Source organism: Protopterus annectens, chromosome 14.part0 (assembly GCF_019279795.1).
Source record: "Protopterus annectens isolate FY-2018-M chromosome 14.part0, PAN1.0, whole genome shotgun sequence".
Classification (NCBI taxonomy): Eukaryota; Metazoa; Chordata; order Ceratodontiformes; family Protopteridae; genus Protopterus; species Protopterus annectens.
The window spans coordinates 1,101,779,808-1,101,802,665 of record NC_056748.1 but is presented as its reverse complement, the minus strand read 5'-3'; the positions used below and the strand labels follow the sequence as shown (position 1 = coordinate 1,101,802,665).

General features: G+C 40.6%; 1 protein-coding gene across 1 annotated transcript in view; it reads right to left on the bottom strand.

The window, feature by feature from the left end:
- The window catches only part of POLR3A (RNA polymerase III subunit A), a 1,593,947-nt gene that overhangs the window by 76,699 nt on the left and 1,494,390 nt on the right, over window positions 1-22,858 (bottom strand). The window contains exon 28 of the mRNA XM_044055661.1: window positions 12,962-13,240. Coding sequence (XP_043911596.1) covers window positions 12,962-13,240 — 279 coding nt within the window. The remainder of the gene's footprint in view (window positions 1-12,961; window positions 13,241-22,858) is intronic.

Here is a 22,858-nt window from a genome sequence, read left to right as displayed (position 1 = left end):
CAAAAATCAGAGGCGTCCGTGGTTAGGATTTGAGTAGGTAATCCGAGGCGTCCGTGGTTAGGATTTGAGTAGGTTGAGGAAGACTAAAAGGCTTTCCTTCGTTTAAAGTGCATACCCTGGACCACCAGAGGAACTCCCTCTGAAGGCAGGGGATCAGAGGAATCAGAATATCCAGATCATGGTAATGCTGTGACCATACACTTTTCAGATACCATTGAAGCTTTCATGTGAAGCCTTATGCTTGGAATCAACAGAATGCAGGGAAGCCATGTAGCCCAGAGCCTGCAGGAATTTCCTTGCAGTGAGCTGAGATAGAGTTGCTAAGGTGCTGAAAGTAGAAGCCAGCTGAGTTTGTTTTTCTGGAGTGAGGAAGGCCCTTTGTAAGGTTGTATTAAAGAGGGCTCCCAAGAATACCATTTGTTGAGAAGGGATCAAATGTGACTTTTGTGTTCACTGAGAATCCCAGTAGGAGGAGAAGACGCTGAACAAAGTCCAGAGGTTGAAGCAGAAGATCTTTGCTGTCTGCCTGAATAAGGCAGTCGCCCAAATAGGGGTAAATCTGGATCCTGAAGTCTGCAGTAAGCCACTACTGGTGCCAGGCACTTGGTAAAGACTCTGGGCAGTAGATAAACCAAAGGGCAGTACAGAGAATTGAAAGTGCCTCAACCTGCCTTGAACCTGAGGAATTTCATGCTCTTGCCTGATGGGAATATGCAAATAGGCTTCCTTTAAGTCCAATGTCACCATCCAGGCGTCCTGAGAGAGCATTGGAATTAGTTGCTGCAGAGTAAGCATCTTGAATTTTGGAATTTCCAAAAAGGTGTTTAACACAGAAAGGTCCAGAATAGGTCTCCATGAGTTTTGTTTTCTGGGAACCAGAAACAGTCTTGAATAAAAACCCTTTCCCATCTCCGAGAGTGGAACAGGCTCTATGGCTCTCATGGACAGAAGAGCATCCACTTGAGTTAAGGCCTCTGACCACTGATGTTTTGGCAGATCTGGCCAACCGTGAGCCCTTGGCAAAGTGTGAAAGTGGAATTTGTAACCTTTAAAATCACGTCCAATACCCATCTGTCCTGGGTAATATGAGTCCAATTTCTGTAAAAAAGAGACAGTTTTCCTCCGAGAGGGGCATCCAGGTGAAGGGGTCCTGTAGCCCAACCGAGAGAGTCATTGAGCTTGCTTTCTTTGAGATTGGGATCTGTCTTCTCCCCTTCTAGGTGAAGAAGCAGTCCATTGTCTAGATCTGTAAGAGGCCTGACCTTGACCACGACCTCTGGAGCCTATATCTTCCCCTTTGAGGCCTGTCAGACGTGGGAAAGGACCAATTTTAGAGGGCCAATTCCTGGAAAATCTAGGAGGCTGAACTTGCAAGAAATCTTTACAGCCTGCATAGACTTTGCCTTTTCTTCCATCTTTTAATAACTTCCTCAGCCTTGGATCCAAAAGAACATCATGTTGAACAGGGGCATCTAATAACTTAGCCTTTAACCTGTTCAGGTAAACTTTGTTCACAAAGCCAGGCATGTCTCCTGATAACAGTACCAGAGGCTGCAGCCCTGCAAGAAGCATCCAAAGCATCAAAACCACAATGTAAACTATGCTTGTTCACTTGTTCAGTAGCATGCAAGACATCCTGAAGTTCCTTATCCTCTGCACAAGCAGGAAGGGAAGCAAGCTTTTGCTTTAAAACAGACAAAAGAAATTGCTGATACTTAAACATATGAAACTGGCAATTTAAAGCCCTTACAGACAGGGTAGCAGAAGTATATACCTTTTTCCCCACCTGTCTAAAGCACGAGAATCCTTCTCCGAGGGAATAGGATTTTTAGAAGTAGCAACCTTAGTAGCCTTAGAGCCCTGAGAAATAGTTTCAGGATCCACAGAAGGGTTTTTAAATAAAAATAAATGAGAGTCAGGAACCCTATAAAATCTATCAGGCTTAGAAGGAGCAGGAGGCATGGAATCAGGATTGAAATTAGCCTCAGAAAAAGCATCATCTACAATGTCCAAAACAGGAGGGATAGCTAAAGGCCTATGCTGAGGAAGAAGAAGAAATTCCCTAAGCCTCTTCTTGGAAGCAGAATACTCCTGTCCTTCCCAATGAAAATGTTCCCTCATCTCATGCAAGGTTTCCCCAAAAGAGAAATCCTCAGGCGGAGAGGCCGAGGGTAGAGAGTCCTCAGCATCCGAATCCTCATAAGGAGGAAAGGAATAGTCCTGATCTGAGGAAGAAACAGAAGATACAGAAGCCTGGTCAGAGGAATCCAGAGTAACATCCTGTCGAGGCCTTTTCTCAGGAGGGGGGTGAGAACCCCTAATCATTGAAAGCAAATCTTCAGCCATCTTTAATAATTGCTTTTGTGTCTTGGGAGTGGATTCAGAAGCAGCTTGAGCAGGAACTTTAGACTTAACAGGAGTCTTTGTCTTTGCCTTTGAAATAGTGATGTGAGTAGGCCTGAAAACCCCCTCAAAAGCCAGTACCTGCACAGCGGTTCCGGACCCATCTGAAGGAGCGACGTCCGAAGGTCCTGCAGCAGTTAAAATAGTGGGCCTTGATGGCTCCCCATGGGAGTCCGTATCGGCCATCGGTTCAGAAGTGGCGGACGACAGGCTGCAAAAGCGCCTGACGACAGCCGAACCGGACGCTGGCTCCAGCTGCAACGAGTCCTGTTTGGACCTCGGAGGCCTGTCTTTGTCTTTGCGCTCCGGTAGTGTCCGACGACATTCTATAATTGAAGCGTCTGCCAAAATAATTTAAAGCCCAATCGTACCTGCGCTTGATAGTACGAGAGTTGAACCTGGCACAGAACCGACAACAAGAAACGTTGTGGTCAGGGCCTAAGCAAGGTAGACAGTAAGAGTGGAAATCTTTATGAGGTATTTGTTTCCCACACGCTATACAATTATTAACTTTTTCTGACATCGGAGGAACAAGAAAAAGATTCCCCAACGGGGTACTTAGCTTTGAGAAGAGAAGTAAGAACTTCGGACCGACAACCACAAAATACGCTGTTCGAAAATCGCCAACCAATGACTTGCGAGCTGCTTTCCACCGCACGGCAAGAAAGACTGGAGAAGATGGCGTCGGCTGAGGGCTATGTACCAAAGCGTACTGACGTCAGGGTACTAGCTTGTACAGCCGACGCCGGACCCAGACTTTGGGATTCTGGCCGACCTCGGGCTGCCTGCCGGCAGGAGCACCCTACAGTTATGACTGCAACAGTGAAACATGAAGAATATCCCTGTAGTATGCCACAGGTGACTGGTCTTTGCTAGAGGTGAAGTGACCTACTTTGACAGTATGTGTCCTGTCAGTGAGCTGGTTGGCTACCCATCTTGTAATGCAGGGGTTAATTCCAAACTGGGAGAGTTTCTCTACAATACCCGAGTGAGGGGTTGTGTCAAATGCCTTGACTAGGTCAAGATAGCCAGTATGCACAGTCTTTCCCTCATCCAGGGCCTTGGTGACTTTCTCAAAGTCAACCATAATTAACAGGCATGATCTATCTTTAACAAATCTGAACTGGATTGGGTCCAGAGTTTGGAGATTACCTATGTCCTTGTTAATAAGGTCTTTTACTAATTTCTCCAGATCTTTTGGGTTTCTAATACCATGACGGGAATGGACCTCATTCCTAAGTATGATTAAGGTTCATGAAATTAGTATTGTTTCAATCTTTGATGTCAGCTAAAAGTGCTCTTCACAGCACCTGCAATTGCCCAAAAATGACTCCTCCTGCAATTCGTATGGGGTTACATGGATCTAAATATCACTGTGAATTCTTCTTTACAAGACCCGTTGCTCCTACTGCTACTGGAACTGTCTGGGTATCTTTCTTCCACATTACCCTAGTTTCTGCCTACAGATCCTGGAATTTTATGACTTTGTCTCTCTCTGTACGGAAGACACTATAGTCACTGGGTGAAATGATTTCAATGATAAATACTACTTTTGTCTTCTTTTCTTGGATCACTATAGCTTGTTTTCTAGCATCTATCTTTTGAACTGTTGGTAATGGGTGATCCCATGCGATATAAACCATTTTCTCACGTTTCCAGTGTTCTTCAGCCACTTCGATACCATAATGTTTGCACAATCCCCAGTGCAACAGTCTCGCCACATTATTATGCCTTTCAGTATACAGTCCTTCTGCCATTAGTATGTTGCAACCAGCAACAAGGTGTGTGACTGCTTCCAGTTCGGTTTTACAAAACCTACATCTGTCTTTCTTCTACATGTTCAATGGACTTAGGTTCATAGCTAGGTACTAGGATTTATCTGCCCGAAGGCATTTATAAGCCTTTGGCTTTCGCCACCCCCTTAGATTAGTTCCCTGTGCCTCTATCCAGCACAGCCATTGAAGTGATCCCTGGGGTAAACTTTCTGTTTCCCACCCACTCGTCAAGGTTTCTCTTGAAGAGGGTTAGCGAATAGCTCTGTCTAATGTAGACTGGAGTCTTGTTCCAGAGCATGCAAAATCTCTGGGACATGAATCTATCCCTCCAGCGTGTCCTATTTATTGTTGTGGTGAGGTTTAGATCCCTGCAGCGTGTGACTTGAGTGGATATTGTTTTCTTTAGGTGGAGCATGTATGTCAGGCAGAGATCACCTCTGAGTAGGCGGTATGCAACACAGTACAGCTGGAGTTTTTTCAGTCAAACTGCATAGGACATCTTCTTGAGGCCAGTGATCCTGTTGGTGAGGTACTTCTGTGGTCTTTCCAGTTGTTGCAGGTGTCTTGTAAGGTACGTCCCAAATGGGGAATTGTACTCTATGATGGGTCTGATGAGTGATGCAGAGGGGTCCCAATGACCTCTTTCGATCTGGATGCAAACCCATTTGTGATTAGGTGGGCCACATAGAAGGATAACCACTTTGGCAATGTGATTATCAAAGGAGAGGTTACTATCTACCTGGGTCCCCAGATCCCCTATTACGTCTTCCATATTTAGGGGGCTACCACCTATGTGGTAGTTTGTGGGTACTTTGTTTTTTCCAAAGGGGATGACTATGCAATTTTTGGCATTTAGCTTGAGGCCATGGTTTTGACACCAGGTATCGGTCTCAGTGAGACCCTTTTGGAGGATGTCTGTGTCAGCCGGAGAGTCAATTATAGCCCCCAGTTTGCAGTCATCTGCGAACTTTGTCAGCCATAGTCCTCCTGTGCTTGCCTGTACCTCTGAGAAGTATATGCCGAACAGGAGGGGTCCTAGGACTGAGCCCTGGGTAACGCCACTTGTAACCGGATTAGAGTCAGACCTAGCTCCCGCAACTCTTACCATGTGGGTTCTGTCTGTGAGCCAGTTGGCAACCCATCTCGTGATGTAGGGGTTTATGTTCAGGCTGGTGTGCTTGTCTAGAATACCTGAGTGGGGAATGGTGTTGAAGGCCTTTGCAAGGTCTAGGTATGCTGTGTGGACCACCTTTCCCTCCTTTACAGCCTTGGTAACTGTCTCAAAGAAGTCCACCAGGTTTAGGAGGCATGATCTGCCCTTAAAGCCGAACTGGGTAGGGTCCAGTGTTTGGAGGTTTCTAATGTCTCTGTTAATGAGATCCATGATTATGCACTCCATAGCTTTGCAGACCAAGCTAGTCAGGCTTACAGGGCGATAGTTCCCAGGGTCAGTTGTGGCTCCACCTTTGTGGAGTGAAATAACAGTTGCTGCGAGCCACTCTGTGGGCAAGTAGCCTGTGGAGAGGCTGAGTTTAAACTGTGTTTAGGTGAGGGGTTAGTTCATCTTTGAGCTTGTGTAGGACGCAGCCTGGGACACCGTCCAGTCCCACTGATGCTGTGTTTTTGGCTTTGGAGAGGGCTGTTTTAACCTATTTGTGATTTCAGGGGCATTAAATTCTTCTGGTATAGTTAAGGGCCCTTTTGGGGGTGAGAGGGGTTAAGTTTGTACTGAACCTGTCTGCCAGGATGTTGGCTATATCGGTTGGGTTCAGTGTATTTTGTGCCATTCTGCACTAACTCTGATTCTTAACAGAGCTAAAAGAATGCCTTGTGGTTATCTTTGGAGTCCATGGCAATTTTTCTTTCGAAGCTAGCCTTGGATGAGTTTATGAGGTAACGTAGTTTCTTTCTGATACTGATCAGGGATGTCTTCCCTTCTTGGGATTTTACTCTTTTCTGTATTAGTTTCCTCCTTTTATGGTATAGCTTGTTTATGGCAGGGGTCCACCAGACTGGTTTCCTTTTCTTGGAGGAGCAAATCTTGGTTTTGTTTGGGATAGCATGATCCATGCATTCTTGTAGGTGCCCATAGAGTGCATTAGTTAAGGATTTTGCAGCTTGGACAGCATTATCTTTTAACATGGGGGCTTTGAAACTTCCCACCTCAGTCTTAAGTAATGTGAAGTTTGCTTTTGAAAAGTTTTTGACAGTGGTTTCTTTGACCGAGGGTGGTGGCGGAATGTGGATATCCAGACTGATTCGTTTATGGTCAAATCTAACCAGCGAGGGGTTGACCTACAGTGTGGAACACCGGTCGCCCATGTTGGTGATTACCAGGTCCAATATGTTGTCACCTCTGGTGGGGGTGTTGACCAGTTGTATCCAGGACGTTTGAGTTTATAAATTCTAGGAAATGTTGGGCAAGGGAGTTTGTACTTGAGTAGTTCTCCCAGCTAATGTTTGGGTAATTAAAATCACCCAATATCAGTGTGTTTGGTAGGACCTTTATGTTTCCCAGTATTTCCAGGAATGCGGAGTGGGGATCCTGGGACATGGTGGGTGATCTGTAGTAAGCTATAATTTGAATAGCAGTTTTGCCCATTGTTAGTTGCACGTGGATGATCTCTGAAGCATCGTGCTGTGCCACTAACCTGGAGGTGTGGGTATCCTTCATGAATATGGATACTCCCATGCCTTTTGTATTTCGCTCCGTGTTTTGTGGCCAAAATGTATGGTATGAGTTGTAGCCTGGTAGTGCTGGGGTGCTCTCTGGAGCCTTAAGCCAGATTTCTGTAACTGCACATATATTGATTTTCTCCATACTGAGGAGTGCCTCGAGTGTGTGCATTTTGAGGGTTAGACTTTGTAAACTAGCGTGTACGTAGCCCACTATCTTGGGTTGCCAATATTAATCTTTCATTTCTTGGTTTGAATTCGCCCCTCTAACCATTCCTGCATTCGTTCTTGATCAACATGAAGCTCTTCCAGAAGTTTTCTATACCTGCAACTATATTTATCTTTTTTCCACATTTCTTGCCTTCTCATCTGGTCCTTGACCTTATATTTTTTCTTTTGTTTTTTGGCACATTCAATTGTTGCCTGGTTTTTATGTACTTCTGGTTTGATTTCCATTCCTGCTTGACATCGATATGCTTCTGCTAAATTAAGTGGAGAAGTCATCTTAGACTTATTCACCTCATGTTTGAAAACTTTCACTACATTTGGATCTTGTGAGGTGAGTAGATATGTGTGGAGTTCCACGACTGCAGATCTATAAATGTAATAAATTTCAAGAAAGCCCATCCCTCCTTCGGAATGGGGAATATATAATCTTGGTATACAATGATTTTTATAAATCATTTGGTGAGCATGAAGCATCCTTCTTGTTTTAATATCTAATCTATCCAACACTGTTTGGGGCCAGTCAATCACTCCAAAACTGTATGTTAGGACAGGAAGAGCAAATTAATTTATAGCTTGGATCTTGTTCCTAGATGCCAGTGGTATTTTCAGGATTAATTTACATCTTCTAAGGTATTCCTTATGGAGTTTTATTCGCATTTGTTCATGTTTTATACTGCTGATCCTTCATCAATTACCAAGTATTTATACACTCCCTCTTGCTCAAGTTTTTTTATATCACATTCTTGTCACAAACTAATGTCTTCCTGGTGTTGCAGTTTTCCTTTTTTAAAGGTTGCAGCAATGGGAATGTTTAAGCTAGAGAGGTATTTCTTCCTCTGCAGAGCCATCCTTGGAGAAGGTAGAATGCTGCTTAAGGCTTGGCTTATACCTGCCTCTGACACAATCTGAGAGCTCAGTCATACCTCTTCATATAGTCCATAATGATCCTTTCCATGGCCTTGCAGACGAAGACAGTCAAGTTTATGGGCCTGTAACTCCCACAATCGGCTGATGGTTCCCCTTTGTGCAGAGAGATTACTGTTTCTGTCCTCCAATCCATCTAAACATAGCCAGTTCGCAGGCTAAGTAAGTTATAAGTTGTTTAAAAGGCAAATAAAAATAGTAAAACCACTAAGAACCACAGCAGAAGTAGTCTTTTAGTGAAAGCTAGGCTTGCACATTATAGGAGACAATTTTTGCTGTGGTTCTTAGTGGTTTTACTTATTTATATTTTTTTCCTGACTGAATCTGCTGGATTTACAACCATTCACTATTGTGATTTCCTGCTGCTTTTTCTGATGTTTAACAGACAACCCAGAATGGTGTCTAATCCTACTGATGTTGTGATTTTAGCCTTGGAGAGTGAAGAGATGACCTTCTCTCTTGAGATAACAGACTGAGGAATTGTGGCAGCTATACTTTCAGGGGTTGACTGAAGGGGACAGGGAGGTGAAGTCTGCTCCACATCTGTCAGCTGGCATGTTGGCTATTACCTCCGGTTGAGTGTGGGTGGTGCCATCTACAACCAGTTCAGCACATAGCTGGGTATTCCCTTTTAGATTTCAGACTTTAAGAATACCTTGTGATTATCCTTAACGAGGGAGGATATTTTTACTTTGTAACTAGCTTTGGAGGGCTTGACAAGATCTCTAATTTGTTTGTTTAAGCTAGAGAGGTATTTGTTCCTCTGCTGAGACAGATCCCTCTTGTTCTTCAACATTAGTTTCTTTCTCTTGTTATGTATCATTTACACGGGGGGAGGGGTCCACCAGGGTGGCTTGTTTTTTCAGAAAGACCTTGTTCTAATCCATGGACGTACAGCCAATTCTATACAACTGCTTAACTGGCTATAGAGGGCATTGATGTACACCTCTGCATATGAGTCTGTTATATGCGTTCAAGGGGGCTTTGAAACTTCTTATACCATCACTTAGTACGAAGTAATTTGTCTTTAAAAAATTTGAGATTGATGGGGTATCTGGTCTTATAATTACATCAAATGAGACTGATTTATGGTCTGATCTTACCAGGGAGGTCATCATCCAGGGGGAGACTATGCTCTTCCATGTTAGTGAGTACTGCCAGCATGTTTGTGGTCATATACGTGTCCCAGTCAAAGGTAGGATAATTAAAATCACCCATGAGTAAGCTGTATGGCAGGTGACTCCATTAAGTCCAGGTATGCAGAATGCTTTCCCTGTTTCATGGTGGGGTCCTACAGCTAGGTATGATGTGGTAGGGGCCTTTGTCTTTAGTTAATTGGACATGGAGTAGCTCAAGAGAGTCATGCTGTTTGACCAGTCTAGAGATGTATGTATTCTTAAAGAAGATTGATACACCTCCTCCTGTGGTTCTCTCATGCTCAGTTTGTGGTCTAACGTATTGAACACAATTGTAGTGCTGTATGGCCAGGGTGCTTACCACACCTTTGAAATGTCTCTCTGTGACTGTCAGCATCTTCCAAAGTAAGAGTACTTCCTGGGAGCACAGTTTCTTGTTAACAGTCCTAGCATTAAGCAGCAGTACATTAAAGTTTTCTAGAGAGAGGACTTTATATGTTGAGAGGTTGGCTATTTTGACACTGCATAAAAAAGGCATAACAGGGATGTGGCTAATGCCTCTGCCAGTATCCAAAAGCCTAGAAGAGACAGGTGCAGACCATCTCTGGCAAAGTAGTGTGGCCTGTCAGCCATGTCTTCCCAGGCTGACAGCTTCTGGAGTCAAGTCTAAGGGGATCCACTAAGCCAATTGTTAAAATCAATCATTTTTTGTTTGCATTGTGGCATCATCTTTGGAGAAGGTAGAATGCTGCTTAAGGCTTGGCTTATACCTGCCTGTGACACAATCTGAGAGCTCAGTCATATCTCTCTTCATGTAGTCCAGTGAGGTACATCTCAAGTCATTCACTCTCACATGGACTATGACGGAGTTAAACCTGTACTTGTGGTTGAGTGACTTTAATGAATCCTGGAGCTGACAGGCAGATAACTATAACCCATTCTTTATCCAGCCTGGTGAGGGGAACATTCAGGTGTCTCACAATGGAGTTATCTATGACCAGTACATTAGGTTCTGTGGTGTTATAACTTATGGGCTTATTTGTTGAGACACTGGCATGTGCGTGTGTATGTGTGTGTGTATGTGTTATGTGCTGTGGTGGTTGTTTTTTTTTTACATTGTGTGTGAGTGGTTTCCATTTGGAAGGCCTCTGATCTTTTGGTAAGTTACTAGTGAGTACCTCTGCATATGTGGGTTTGTGTGTCATGTCCTTACTTAGTGTGGGAAGTGTGTGTGTGTGTGTGTGTGTGTGTGTTGCTTGGCATTCCATATATCCTTAGGTCATAGTCTTGCCTCCAATTTCATATTGTAACTACATCTCTCAAAGTATTTGTTTCGGGACTAAGTGGTTGCCAGTATACATGAGACCATTGTTACATTGCCTCAGGAGGCCCATGTCTATCAGGCTGCCCAGAGAGATGATGGAAAACTGCTGGTCCATGACAGCAGGCTCTTACTGTTTTATTAGGGAAGGGAATAGGTTAATTTGACATAATTAAGCTTGTAGCACCGAGACTACAAGAAGGAGCTATACTTTATGTGTAGGCTAAGGATGATCAATAAGGCAACGTGACTCGGTGCGCAACTCAGTTGCTCCTAGAGCAGCAGAAAAGTTTGGAAGGGTTTCACTGACAGCTGTTTATGGAAACACTGGGCTTCTAGGCTTTTGTGTCTGTACAGGGCACTGCTAACCATCTCTGTGCAAAGAGCAGCACTGCACAAACTAAAGGCTTAAATACAAGCAAAGAGAAACAAGTTTTAAGCTACCTAGCAATCAGGAAAGCACACAATAAGCCTTCCACCAGCAATCCCAGACAGTTTAGTTCAGCACACTTCTGCACAAGGGTGCAGAAAAACATCTTTGTAATGTAGAATAGTTGGTTTAGAACCTGAGTGGAACAAGACCACACAGTCCTACAACAGACGGATACAATGTAATACAGTGCAATTAACTACTTAAAGCAATAGCAGACAGTACAGATTTTTTTTGAAACTGCTAAAGTACAGTCACATTATATGAGAAGTGCAAAAAAAAAATACTTTGAGCCCCTTTTTGCGCTTCCCAGCTCAGTTAGACCAGATAAACACCTCTGCCACTAGATGAATAATCCCAGTCCTCCAAATGTAAAAACACAGTAATGAAGTGTCAGAAGTAAAAAGCTACCACAAAGAGAAAGCTACAGACACAGCAGTGTACTTTAAACAGCTTATATAAGTGTGATTTATTCAATAAAAGTCTTCACTTTGTATTAATAAGCCTTGAGACACTCAACTGTACAGAATTTATAAAGGCACTAAAAACAAAATAAGCTGATTAATAAGCCCTCTATCCAATAAAACGACATGCAGACATCTCAAGTGTTTTCCTAACTTAAAAAGACCAGGCTACCTCCCAGTGCACTAGATGGAAAATTTACTGACCCCTTGATGTAAAAACAAGTGCCTGCTAGAGTATAAAAATATACTACTTTTTTCCACAACAGCTAGCTAGATAATGAATTCAGAGCAAGTAAATCAGTAGAACAGACAATGAGGAGGTGAAATGGTCTTTTTCAATATAAGCACAAGCAAAGACAAATAATTTAAGATATCAACAGCAGTGCAGAAAGGGAGGAGTTTAAGATCAACTTACAGTAGGGGGTGGGCAGCTTAAAATCACCAGGTTTAAAAACAATTCAACAAAGAGGAGGTGGGGTGGGAAAAACTATCAGGTAATCACAAGCAGTGCTTTAGCTTATGCAGACTTTGAAATCTTTTTAGAAAAGAAAGGCCCAGAAATTCACTGTGTATTTAATTACTACTCAAGAGACAATTTAATCACTTGTACTTTGAAGTATGTCAGCATCTTCCACTGCACAGTCACAGCCAGACCTTAATCAAGGCATCAGAAATGAAAATCCCTTACTCACTTCCTTGAGATGGCAAGCTGACTAAAGCTTCTATTCTTCCCCCTCCTATATCTAGTGCCTGGGCAAGTACAGTGTTACAAGAGCTTGAATCAATAGCATCACAGGTGAACATCCTGCTCCTGTAACACCAGAAGACTATGGAATGCTTCTGCGTCCAACTGTGCAGGTAGGGTTTTGTAGTCCCCTACACATAGATTATGTTTTTTCATAACAATGCTGGAACATTACAAGGATTTAGACTCATGGGTTAGGGCACAGACTAAACAAATGCCAGTATCACTTAGCTACTTTGTTTACATTGAGAAGGGATGAAATGAAGGTGACAAAAGCTTCTGTTATTGAAAAAAGAAAAAAATATATATGGAGAGCATTTCAGTTTAGTAGCTTTTTGAAAAGTGCTGTAAAGAAAAATGTAAGTAAACTAGGCCTGGCCTCTCCTATATGAATACCCAATAAACAGTGAAAGCAGAAGTTGGAGGGAATGAGCCAAGAAAATAGAACTCTCTTACTAAGAGGATGTCATCTGCTGGCTAAATAATGGCCTGCCTGCTGGCTAAGACTGCCTTGAAGAGATCTATAAAGGAATCTAGAGGATAAAGATACCTAGATTGTAGGACATTCATACGATGTGCACAAGAAAGACTTCCAACAGCAGACACAAAAAAGTTTCTCCATTTTATGAGGCTGACATGTATTTGAACTCAAACTAATAACACTGTACACAAAACATTTTCAAAAATGTATACTGTAGTATGCCTGAATATATAAGCGAGAGAACAGTAAACTTGAGTGTTTAAAATATGCAATTGCTGTTGCTGCTGAAATTGAATAGTGCCTCCTTTTTAGGCACTGAATATTTCAGTCTCACTGAAGCTGTTAAATTAGTCAAAGCATTCTCAACTCCCGGAATACCTTTCTTCGAATAACAGTACTGTTGCTTCCACTGCAGTTATGTCCAGCTTCTGGCTTTAACTGTCCATAAACAGCATGGTTATAGTTACACAGATGACAAGTTTTCTCTTTTACCTTTGGAAGTTCCTCCTTTAAGTACTGCAACACGTAATACATGGAGCTTTTGCTGTTTTCACGAGGGTTCACACAAACAACAGCCTCTCCATGAACAGCAATGTCATTAGGTTTCACCCTCAGTTTGGACATGCAGATAGAATAGCGCACTGTCTCAGCATTAACCTAAAATGAAACCAGTAAAACATGGTGAGCCAGACAAAGCAACACGGAAATGCTTTTCATAAAAAAATAGAAACAAAGTGTTACTGTCTACAAAGAAATTATACTTATTTTATGTTTTGTTCACTAGTTTAGCCCTAGTGTGATCAAGCTCATTTTCAGAGGGGTCAGAGGGAAACACCCCACAAATTACATGACTTAAGTAGTTAGAAACAGAATACATTATAAACTGTTACATAAAAATTTTCACTGAACTAAAAACAGTACTTCACAGCAGTCACAAAAGAAGCCTTTACATATACATTATTCTAAGAACTAATACAGTATATTGGAAAAATGTTCTTAGAACTAAAACAAAAGCATTGGCACTTTTCACCCCAGTTTGAACATGGGATCGGGGTATCACATCAACAGTGACCATCACCACTAAAGCCAATGTTCACACTCCCATATCGCTAGGCCTACAGTGGTCATTCTTCTGCACCATACAAACACTTGTGCACTCACACTTAACCAATTTATGACAATGGAATGTGGGAGGAAACATGAGCACCCAGAGAAAACCCATGTGAACTAAAATAAACATTATAAAAAATTGTCTAGGTAAATACCATTCATCCAACTTGAGCAAGATCCATTATTTCAGTATATAATAGCATCACACTGCATAAAATAATTACGATTAAATCACAGATGCAGTCTGTGCAGAGCGAGTGTGACATCTCAGACAAATAAATTGTAAGAGTGCAGGCACTACAACACCAAGTAACAGTGGAAACAGATGTGAATGACTGTTGAGCTCTGCAGAGCTTCCTTAGCAACTCAAAAAGCAACCACTTGTAGGGGTTTACAGTTGTACTACAAGTAGGACATAGGAAAGTAAGGGGGAAGTGATACTACAGACTGTACACATTAATGGACTGGACAAACATTCAGCATTGGTATCCTGCATTACTTTCAGGTTATTTGGTAATACATTCCTTTGCTTAGTTAGACACCAACTTGGGACTTTTGCCATATTTTTGTGCTGGTTTTGTGAGAAGAATATAGTTGTAGTTTAGTTTCTTAATCTCTCATTCTTGCTTAATATAATGCTACTTGCTGAAATCCATTCTGCACCAGATTTTTATGTACTGTCTGGCCAAGAGGTGGGAGTAAGTGGCAAAGTGGTTTATTTTAGCTTTGACCAGAGTCATAAGAAAACAATACAATTAAATAAGAAATAAATGAAAGTTAAGTGTATAGCTCATTAAGAGTTTTTGTTTTCAAGTGTAAACATCAGCCAAAGTACAGTACAAAGAAATGGCTACTACAGAAGACATCAGATTGTCTTGCTATGATGAAAGAGGATTAAAGTACAGCACTATAACAAATTGAGAATAAAGGTAGGACAAAAGCTGTGCAACAGAACAATCAATGCAGCACAGAAATCATAGCCAACAGTGAAATGTGCAAAAGGCACTAGATCTATAGAATGCCTTCTCTGAGTCAAGACCCAACAACAGTTATATTTTTCATACATTCTTCTTCTTTCTGGATCATTGTTATTCTATTAATGTTTGCTTCCCCTCCACAGAACCAGACTGATCCGTATGTATCGATTATGGCAACACCTTTGCCATTCTCTTAGCTAGTGTAGACAAATGCTTTATAATCATGGTTTAAAACCAAAATGGTCTATATGAAGCAGAGTCTGAAAACTCCAAAAACTTTTTGAGTAATATAGCCACCACAGCTTTTTTCCAAGATGCTGGTAATTCCCCCTTTTTAAATATTAAATTCCGCATCTGTATCACTTTAGTCCCTCCCAACTTCCAAATATTCTTGGAGACTTCCCTCTTGACTGATCATACATCACCATTTTCACACATTTCCTCCTGTCTTAGCTATGAACTGTCAAGCGTCCTCTTCCTCTGAACTTGGCATAATTAAGACTTCCAGGAATGTTTATTTCTGCCTTTTCTCAGTATTTCTAGCCCTCTGCTTTAAACAAGTTTCATAAAATTTCAGAAATATCTCTAATATCTCTATTAGATCTGTGGTTATTTTTCTTGTTACAGGCTTCCTAAGTTTGGCAACAACCACTTTTACTTTGTTACCAAAGTCATTGTGCTGAAAGTTTTTGAGCTTTGGAGTTATGAAAAATAGTTGCTCAACTACAACTTTTCTACACTAATGTGGATTATTCAAATATCCCCATCTTTTTCCCTTTAACTCTCTGCAGTTGCTCCTCTTCATATTCTGAGATTCCCCTTATTCTGCAATACTTTATCCTTTGTCAACTCCTCTAAATAATTTCTATTACCTTTCTGCATGTCTTATTTCTACTATTTGTTATCCTTCCTGAAGGAATTTCTATTTTTCTCTAGTAATGGTCAAATCATTTTCTCTCCCATTTTTTAAATGTATCTAAATTTAATAGATAAGTAGCAAAGTGCAGCTATCTCATTTTTATTTCATTAGCATCTGGGTTTTTGATGTTGCACAATCTAAAATTATTGGATGAGTTTCCTGTGAAATATTTCTATCCAGTCTAACCCAGTTGTTGCACATTGGGGAATAACATGTAAATACTGTCTAGGTTCCTACTACTGAATTCACATATTCCATACCAGTCTTGTTTCTTCAAAAATCTACCCTCTTGTTATAATTTTCCTTTCTAGGTCCCCTCTGATACATGCTTACTATTGCAATCAGGTTCTAGTCCTCGCCAATAACTCATAATCCCTGCTGAAGATTTATTTTTTCTCCTAAACTTCTCTTGCATACAGTGTAAGAATTGATACGACTGTAGAAAACTGGAAATAACAGAGAAACTGGAATGAGGCTGGAACTGTTCCTTTCAGAATAAAGTCTGCATACACTGTAGCGCAGTTAAGAATGTACAGTGGAGGTTGATGTTAACATCCAAATCAAATCTTAATGTCCATAGTTCTGCACGCATACTGTTTGTAAATTCTGTACTGAAAATATGATAATTACTGTCTCCAATAACAAGTGCTGATAATTATGTCCATAGTTTCTGCACTCGTATTATGATCCTCCTGAATAATAATAATATTCTGGAATGCTGGACATTTGTCCTGACTTCTGGACTCATTCTCGAGTGTCTGTACTAAACTTCTAAGGACTGCACTGCAATGACTTTCTGCACATCAGTCCAAATGAACTGTGTCTGAATTAGGTCCTCATAATCCCAAAACCATGTAAAATTCTACACGCCCCTTTAACATTGGTTCCCAAGCCTTGCACCTTCCAAACAAGGTCTGTTTGTTCTCAATGTACTGCAAATTCTGTTAGCACATTTTATTCTTCTCAGTATTTTTGACCGGAGGTTATTTTCACTGATTGAAAGTGCATTCACTGAAACCGTATGCAAACTGTGAAAGTCCGCTTTGATATGGCTGCATTTCTAGACTTATGCAAAGAGAATATTGTATTTTTGTCTAACAAAACGCATTTAAATATCTGATCTTGTACATTACAAATACTACAGGCAAGGGCAATTATCTAGCTCACTGTTAAGTAATACCGACTAATATTGTGTTATCTATATTACGTTTTACTACTCCTTACTGCTCTTAATTATAAATGGTATCTCGCTAGTCCCATATGTCTGCATAAAACTGCTTGCTCATTTGATGTCCTTGTGACTTTCTGTATAGGTCTAATTATGTTAATGGGAAAGAACTCCATCTTAGAGCTAACTTAATATTAACATCCTAGCATTCTTAGCTACTGTATACAAACAAGGTGCTATGTATTCACTGTTTTAACTGTTTACACCCTGATTTGTTAATTAACAAAGACGACATTATTGTTGCCTTAACACCTAACTTGTACTTTTTTCCTCTTTCCAATCTTCCCAGCTATCTACCTCCCATCCTGCACTAAGGGACCTGCCTGGTCTTTAAGGACCTCTTTCTTTTGTTATCAGCCATCCCAACGTCTGGCCAAAGAAACCTGCCACTCTAGTATGGTTTCCCAGTTACCAAAGGGAATAAGAAAGTATGTTCTTACCCTAGGCCTAACCATTAAGCTGAATTAATTGTTTGAAATTTACCTAGAATTGAATACATTTAAGCTACTGAGCCAGGAAGCCAGCGGCCATACCCCCTTTCTCTACCCCTGAAGTAACTGATTATTTCCCTCCTTTGAATACACTATCTGAACCATCTCTACCAGCTATCTTCATTACAGATACCTCTTGCTGTACCTTACTCTCTCTGCCCATTAGGAGACACCCTAATCTAGTCTTGGGTTAATCTCTTACCCCACCTTCCCATATTTCATCACAGTATATTTTCCCTATTTCATCCCTGACCTCTTTCTAATCTTCTTGCTGCATCACACAGCTTACTTTTTCTTTTCCCTCCATCTAACTACATTGTATTCTTATTTTCCACTCTGCTATCCTTTACCTCCTCACAGTTGTATTATCACACTCTAACTGTAACTACTCAGAGTCGATCAGGAAACTGCTGCTCACAGACTGACTCTGCAGAATCTTCCTTTACCTGCTCTAACCTGCTCCATTCGCCATGCGGGCTCACTCTGCTCCCCTTACCCTACCCCCAAATCTCACCCACCCCCAGTGTTCCTACATTTATACTTCTGAGACCACACCCCCTCAATAGCTATACAATAGCTTTCAACAACTTATTGTAAATCACATATCTACAAACCCACTCCCATACTAGGAATACTTTTACCACCCCTGGAATACATCACCACACTAGATTATCTCACTACCAGCCTCTACACTTCTGACTATATTCTTTGGTTTTACCCACCATGACCTTAACCCACACACCAATATTTATAAATCTGTTTCTCTTACTTGCAGAGCTATCCATTCTATCTACACCACATATCCTTACCTTTTAGGAAAACCTACATTATACCAGTTCCCATCATCCCTTAAAACAAACATTACTTTTCAATCAACTAATCCTTCAAAGCCAAACCTAACATCTACCTCAACCTCTCACCTAAATATCATAGGGTAGCCCATATTACTTTCCTTCACTCTAGGAAATCACAATATATTTTCTGTAAACTACTGAAGCTTACATATACTCATCAACAACATCCTCTCATCCATGATGACATTCATCCCAACCCAGGACCAAACAGCAACACCCCTATAAAACCCCACCTACCTCATCCCTCTACCCCATTCACTCCCAATAGAACCCCTAATTCTCTGCTTATAGCACATCTCAACATACACAGCTTAAATAATAAAGTTAGCCAACTACATGCTCTACTAGACATATACTCATTTGATATTCTTTGTTTAACTGAAACCTGGCTCAAACAAGTAATAAAGGACAATGAAATTATCCTACCTGGTTATAGTATCCTAAGAATAGACCGAACAACCAAAAAGGGTGGTGGGGTAGCAATTCTGTATAAATCTCAATTACAGGTTACTTCACTATATGTACAACCACCTTTAGATAGCAATGCTGAAATCCTTATCTCCAAGCTACAGGCTAATGCCAGCAAATCTATATACATAATATGCTCCTACCTACCTCCAGGCAATAACATCAGCATCCTAGAAAATATCCTCTGCTGGCTTTCTACATCCTTCCCACAAGAAACCATTGTACTTGGTGATTTTAATATAGACTGGAACACCTGTATCTCGCACAAACCCACAGCCCACATAAACCTCTATGGTTTTTCCCAAACAATCACCACCCCCACCAGAATTCATAAACCTAGTAGCAAAGAGTATCTTAGACTGGATCTTAGTTAATAGTCATCCCCTCTCTTATAAAGCTGGTACCCTTCCTGACGATATCAGTGACCATTCACTTACTTATTTACTCAAACAAAAAAACTTTATTCCCAACCAAACTACCATTAAAACTACCCGGAACAAAAATAATTTAAATTCAGCAAGCTTCCAAGCGGAGCTTCAAGCCTGTGACTGGTCACCCTTAAAACAACTCCCACTTGAGGGAGCAGTAACTCCAAATTCTTACAAATCTTAGAATTCCATGCCCCTTCTCGCTCTATAAGAACTAGAAATAAAGCAGCTCCATGGCTCACTAAAGAGACTAGGCAACAAATCTTACAAAGAAATAAAATCTGGTCTAATTGGAGAAACACTAAAAACCCAACTGATCATCAAAACTTTAAACAGCTGAGAAATGTCACCAAAAACATCAATACTACTTGACAAAAAAACTAATACTTTAAATTCCAACAAAAGCACCAACAACCACCACAAACCTTTTGGTCAGGCATAAATAGACTATTACACCCTGGCCACTCCAAGACACCAACCCCATCGGGTATCTCCCAACCAGATTGCTGATGTTTTCAATACCTTTTTCACTGAAACTGTCCAATCTCTAGCAAACTCCTTACACCTCCAGTTAGCTCAACCCCCACCCCCCTCCTCCCTAGCCAGCATACCTACTACATTTCATTTAAAATTCCTACATCCCTTTATCTACACCCTACTTCACAAACTTAAACCATGTAATCCCTCGGCTGACCTCCTACCAGCTAAATACCTTCGAACTGCAGCAAAAGTTCTTGCCTATCCAATCTCTATCCTAATTAATAGAACCATTACTGAAGGTTCCATCCCATCTCTCTGGAAAATCTCACACATCATTCCACTTCACAAAGGTGGTAACTCAACTGAACTCTCTTAACTTTCGTCCTATAGCCCTACTTTCTCCTTTAGCCAAAATCATGGAAAAATGCATCCATCAACAACTTCTGGATCACCTTCTCCAAAGTAACCTACCAGCAGACTGACAGCATGGCTTTAGACCTTCCCATAGTACTACCACTGCTCTCCTATCCTTCTCTGACTGCATTAACAAACATCGTAATCATACCATGTTCTCCTCTGCACTCTTTATTGACTTATCTAAAGCTTTTGACATGGTTAACCATCAACTACTTCTGAACATACTAAAATCACTTTCACTCAACACTCAGACATTAAAATGGTTCAACTCTTACTTACATAATAGACAGCAAGCTGTCCTTTGGGACAATAACCTATCCACACATCTCCCTATTACCCTTTGTGTCCCTCAAGGCTCTATCCTGGGACCTCTCCTCTTCTCCATTTTCATCAATGATCTTAATATAAATCTTCCTCTAGCTACCTACATACAATATGCAGATTACTCCATACTAATTTGTAATGCCTCTTCTTCATCAGAACTCCAATCCATCACCCAAACAGTATTCAACCAAGTTAAAAACTAGTTCCTACAACATTGCCTTCTCCTAAATGTCAAAAAAAAAAACAAAACTATTGCTATTTACGCCAACTCTAAAATCCTCCCCAATAAATTTCTCCATTACATCCAACGATGGTACTGTCATAGCTCCCGACCCAACTACCAAACTCTTAGGTGTAATAATTGACCACAACCTTAACTTTGACTTGCATATCAACTCTTCTATTAAATCACTAAACAGAAAACAAGGTTCTCTGTATAGGATAAAACCTTTCCTTAACCTCTGAAGCCAGAACTACCATTGCCCATACCCATCTGATTTCTACCCTCCTCTATGCCTCCCCCATTTATACTAATCTTTCCAAAAGCAACCTTATTAAGCTGGCAACCTCCTAACAACATTGCCAGATTTGCTACAAGCTCTCCATTTAGAACTCACCATTGCCTGAATCTCAAACATCTGGGATGGCTAGAACTGCAAAAACAGCTGATATTTCAACAACTCACCATCACACATAAGATTCTGTGCCATCCTAGTAATACTCCTACTCTCTGTAGCCTTATATCCCCCTATGTAAATCTTACTACCCTTCGCTCAGCAAATAAATCTCTGGTTACCATCCAGAAATCCCACAACAAAGCAGGTGATTCTCTTTTCTCTAATTTTGTGGGGAAGATCTGGGATAGGCTTCCTAGCAAACTTGCATCATTATCATCATTACCACTCTTCAAAATGCAACTAAAAATTCTACTGAAGACACAATGGCTATGCCCATGTACCAACCAAGACTAACACTCACCCAGTATATTGTTACGGTTTACCTCTCTCCCATTACCCTTAAAGTAGGATTAGTAATCTTCCCCTTTTTTCCCAATTTTAAGTCTAGTTTTTCTCAGGGAACTACCATTTTAGTATCTACTTTGTAACACTCATCTAGCTGTGGGCACTACTGCTCCATTTTGTATATAGAGTAACAGTCTCTTTACTTTGACAGTATTATTTGTTTAGGTGCATATATGCAAACTTTTTATTATCTTAGAGATATACTTTATTAATCAACTGTAATACTTTTATTTCAATCCTTACTTCTTTCCTAACTTACTTTATGAAGAATGTCTAACCCTTTACCATGTAAATAGTATTGTATTGTTTTTGTTAAACTCTGTAGTCAATTGCTTTAAATTTAGCCTTTTTATGTAAATCTCCATCAACAATGTATTTCAAATAATTTTTAGTTTTGCTGTACTGTTTTATTAACTTAATGTTGGAGCTCATCTCCCCGGGCCTCTACTGAAAATGGACATGTATCCAGTTGGACTAGCCCGGTCAACAAATGTAAAATAAATAAATAAAATAAAAAATGCCCATCTAGCCCTCCAATATACCAAAACAGTCATTCCCACAAGTGCCCAAGTTTGCTTTAATATAATCTGGTAGTGTATTCCATGCATCAGCTACTCTCTTCATTTCTATATAATCTCATACACAGGTTATCTGATGATCCTCTATTACTCTTGAATAACTGCAAACATTCCCAAAAGTATGGGTCTCCAAACAGACTACACACCTGAATAACATCTCCTCTTAAATACCTATATGGGTCACCATACAATTTGACATCTTCCATAATAAATTTTCACATCCATGCATGCCTTTGGTGTTCAGTCATACCAGTTTTCTTATAAGGTTTCCATATTACTCCATCCTCCAATTTGTGTTTAATGTAACTTACAATTATCTGATCTCCCAGACTTGAAATCTTTTTATACAGCCTATAGTTTTACAACTATCATTAACCAACTGGGTGTTATTTGAAAAACAAAGCTGTATCTACCCATATACCCAGGTCCTTAAATTAATTCATAATTTCAAACTTTGTGTGCTGTATTAAATGTTCATCCTTCAATCTAAGTCTTCCAACATTCATATGCTTAATTGTTGATGTATTTATCAGCACATTCCCCTGTGCCCAATTCAGTCAAGTTCTTTTGCAGATACGTCCTATCTGTAACAGTGGTAATCAGTTTACCCATTTTAAAGTCATCTGCATACAGACTATAGAACATCTCAGCTGAAAAAGACATATTTGAAAGGTACTACCTACACAATTATGGGTCTAGGAAAGAGCCATGTTGGAACCCTAACTGTAACCTTGAATTTCACCTATCAAATTGCTACATGATGCATGCTATGTCCTACTTTAAATCCATGCAGTTATCCATCTTATCAAGATTACAATAATACCTAGTTTTTAAGCTCCACAATAGCAGTGTTAAGTGGAATATAAATGCATGCCGGCAAAATCACCCTCCCCTGCCAATAAGCCCAAATTACCACAAATCATTACCGCTTTTTTCTTTCCATCATTAGTAGAACCCCTCTAGCAATGAGGATTATTAT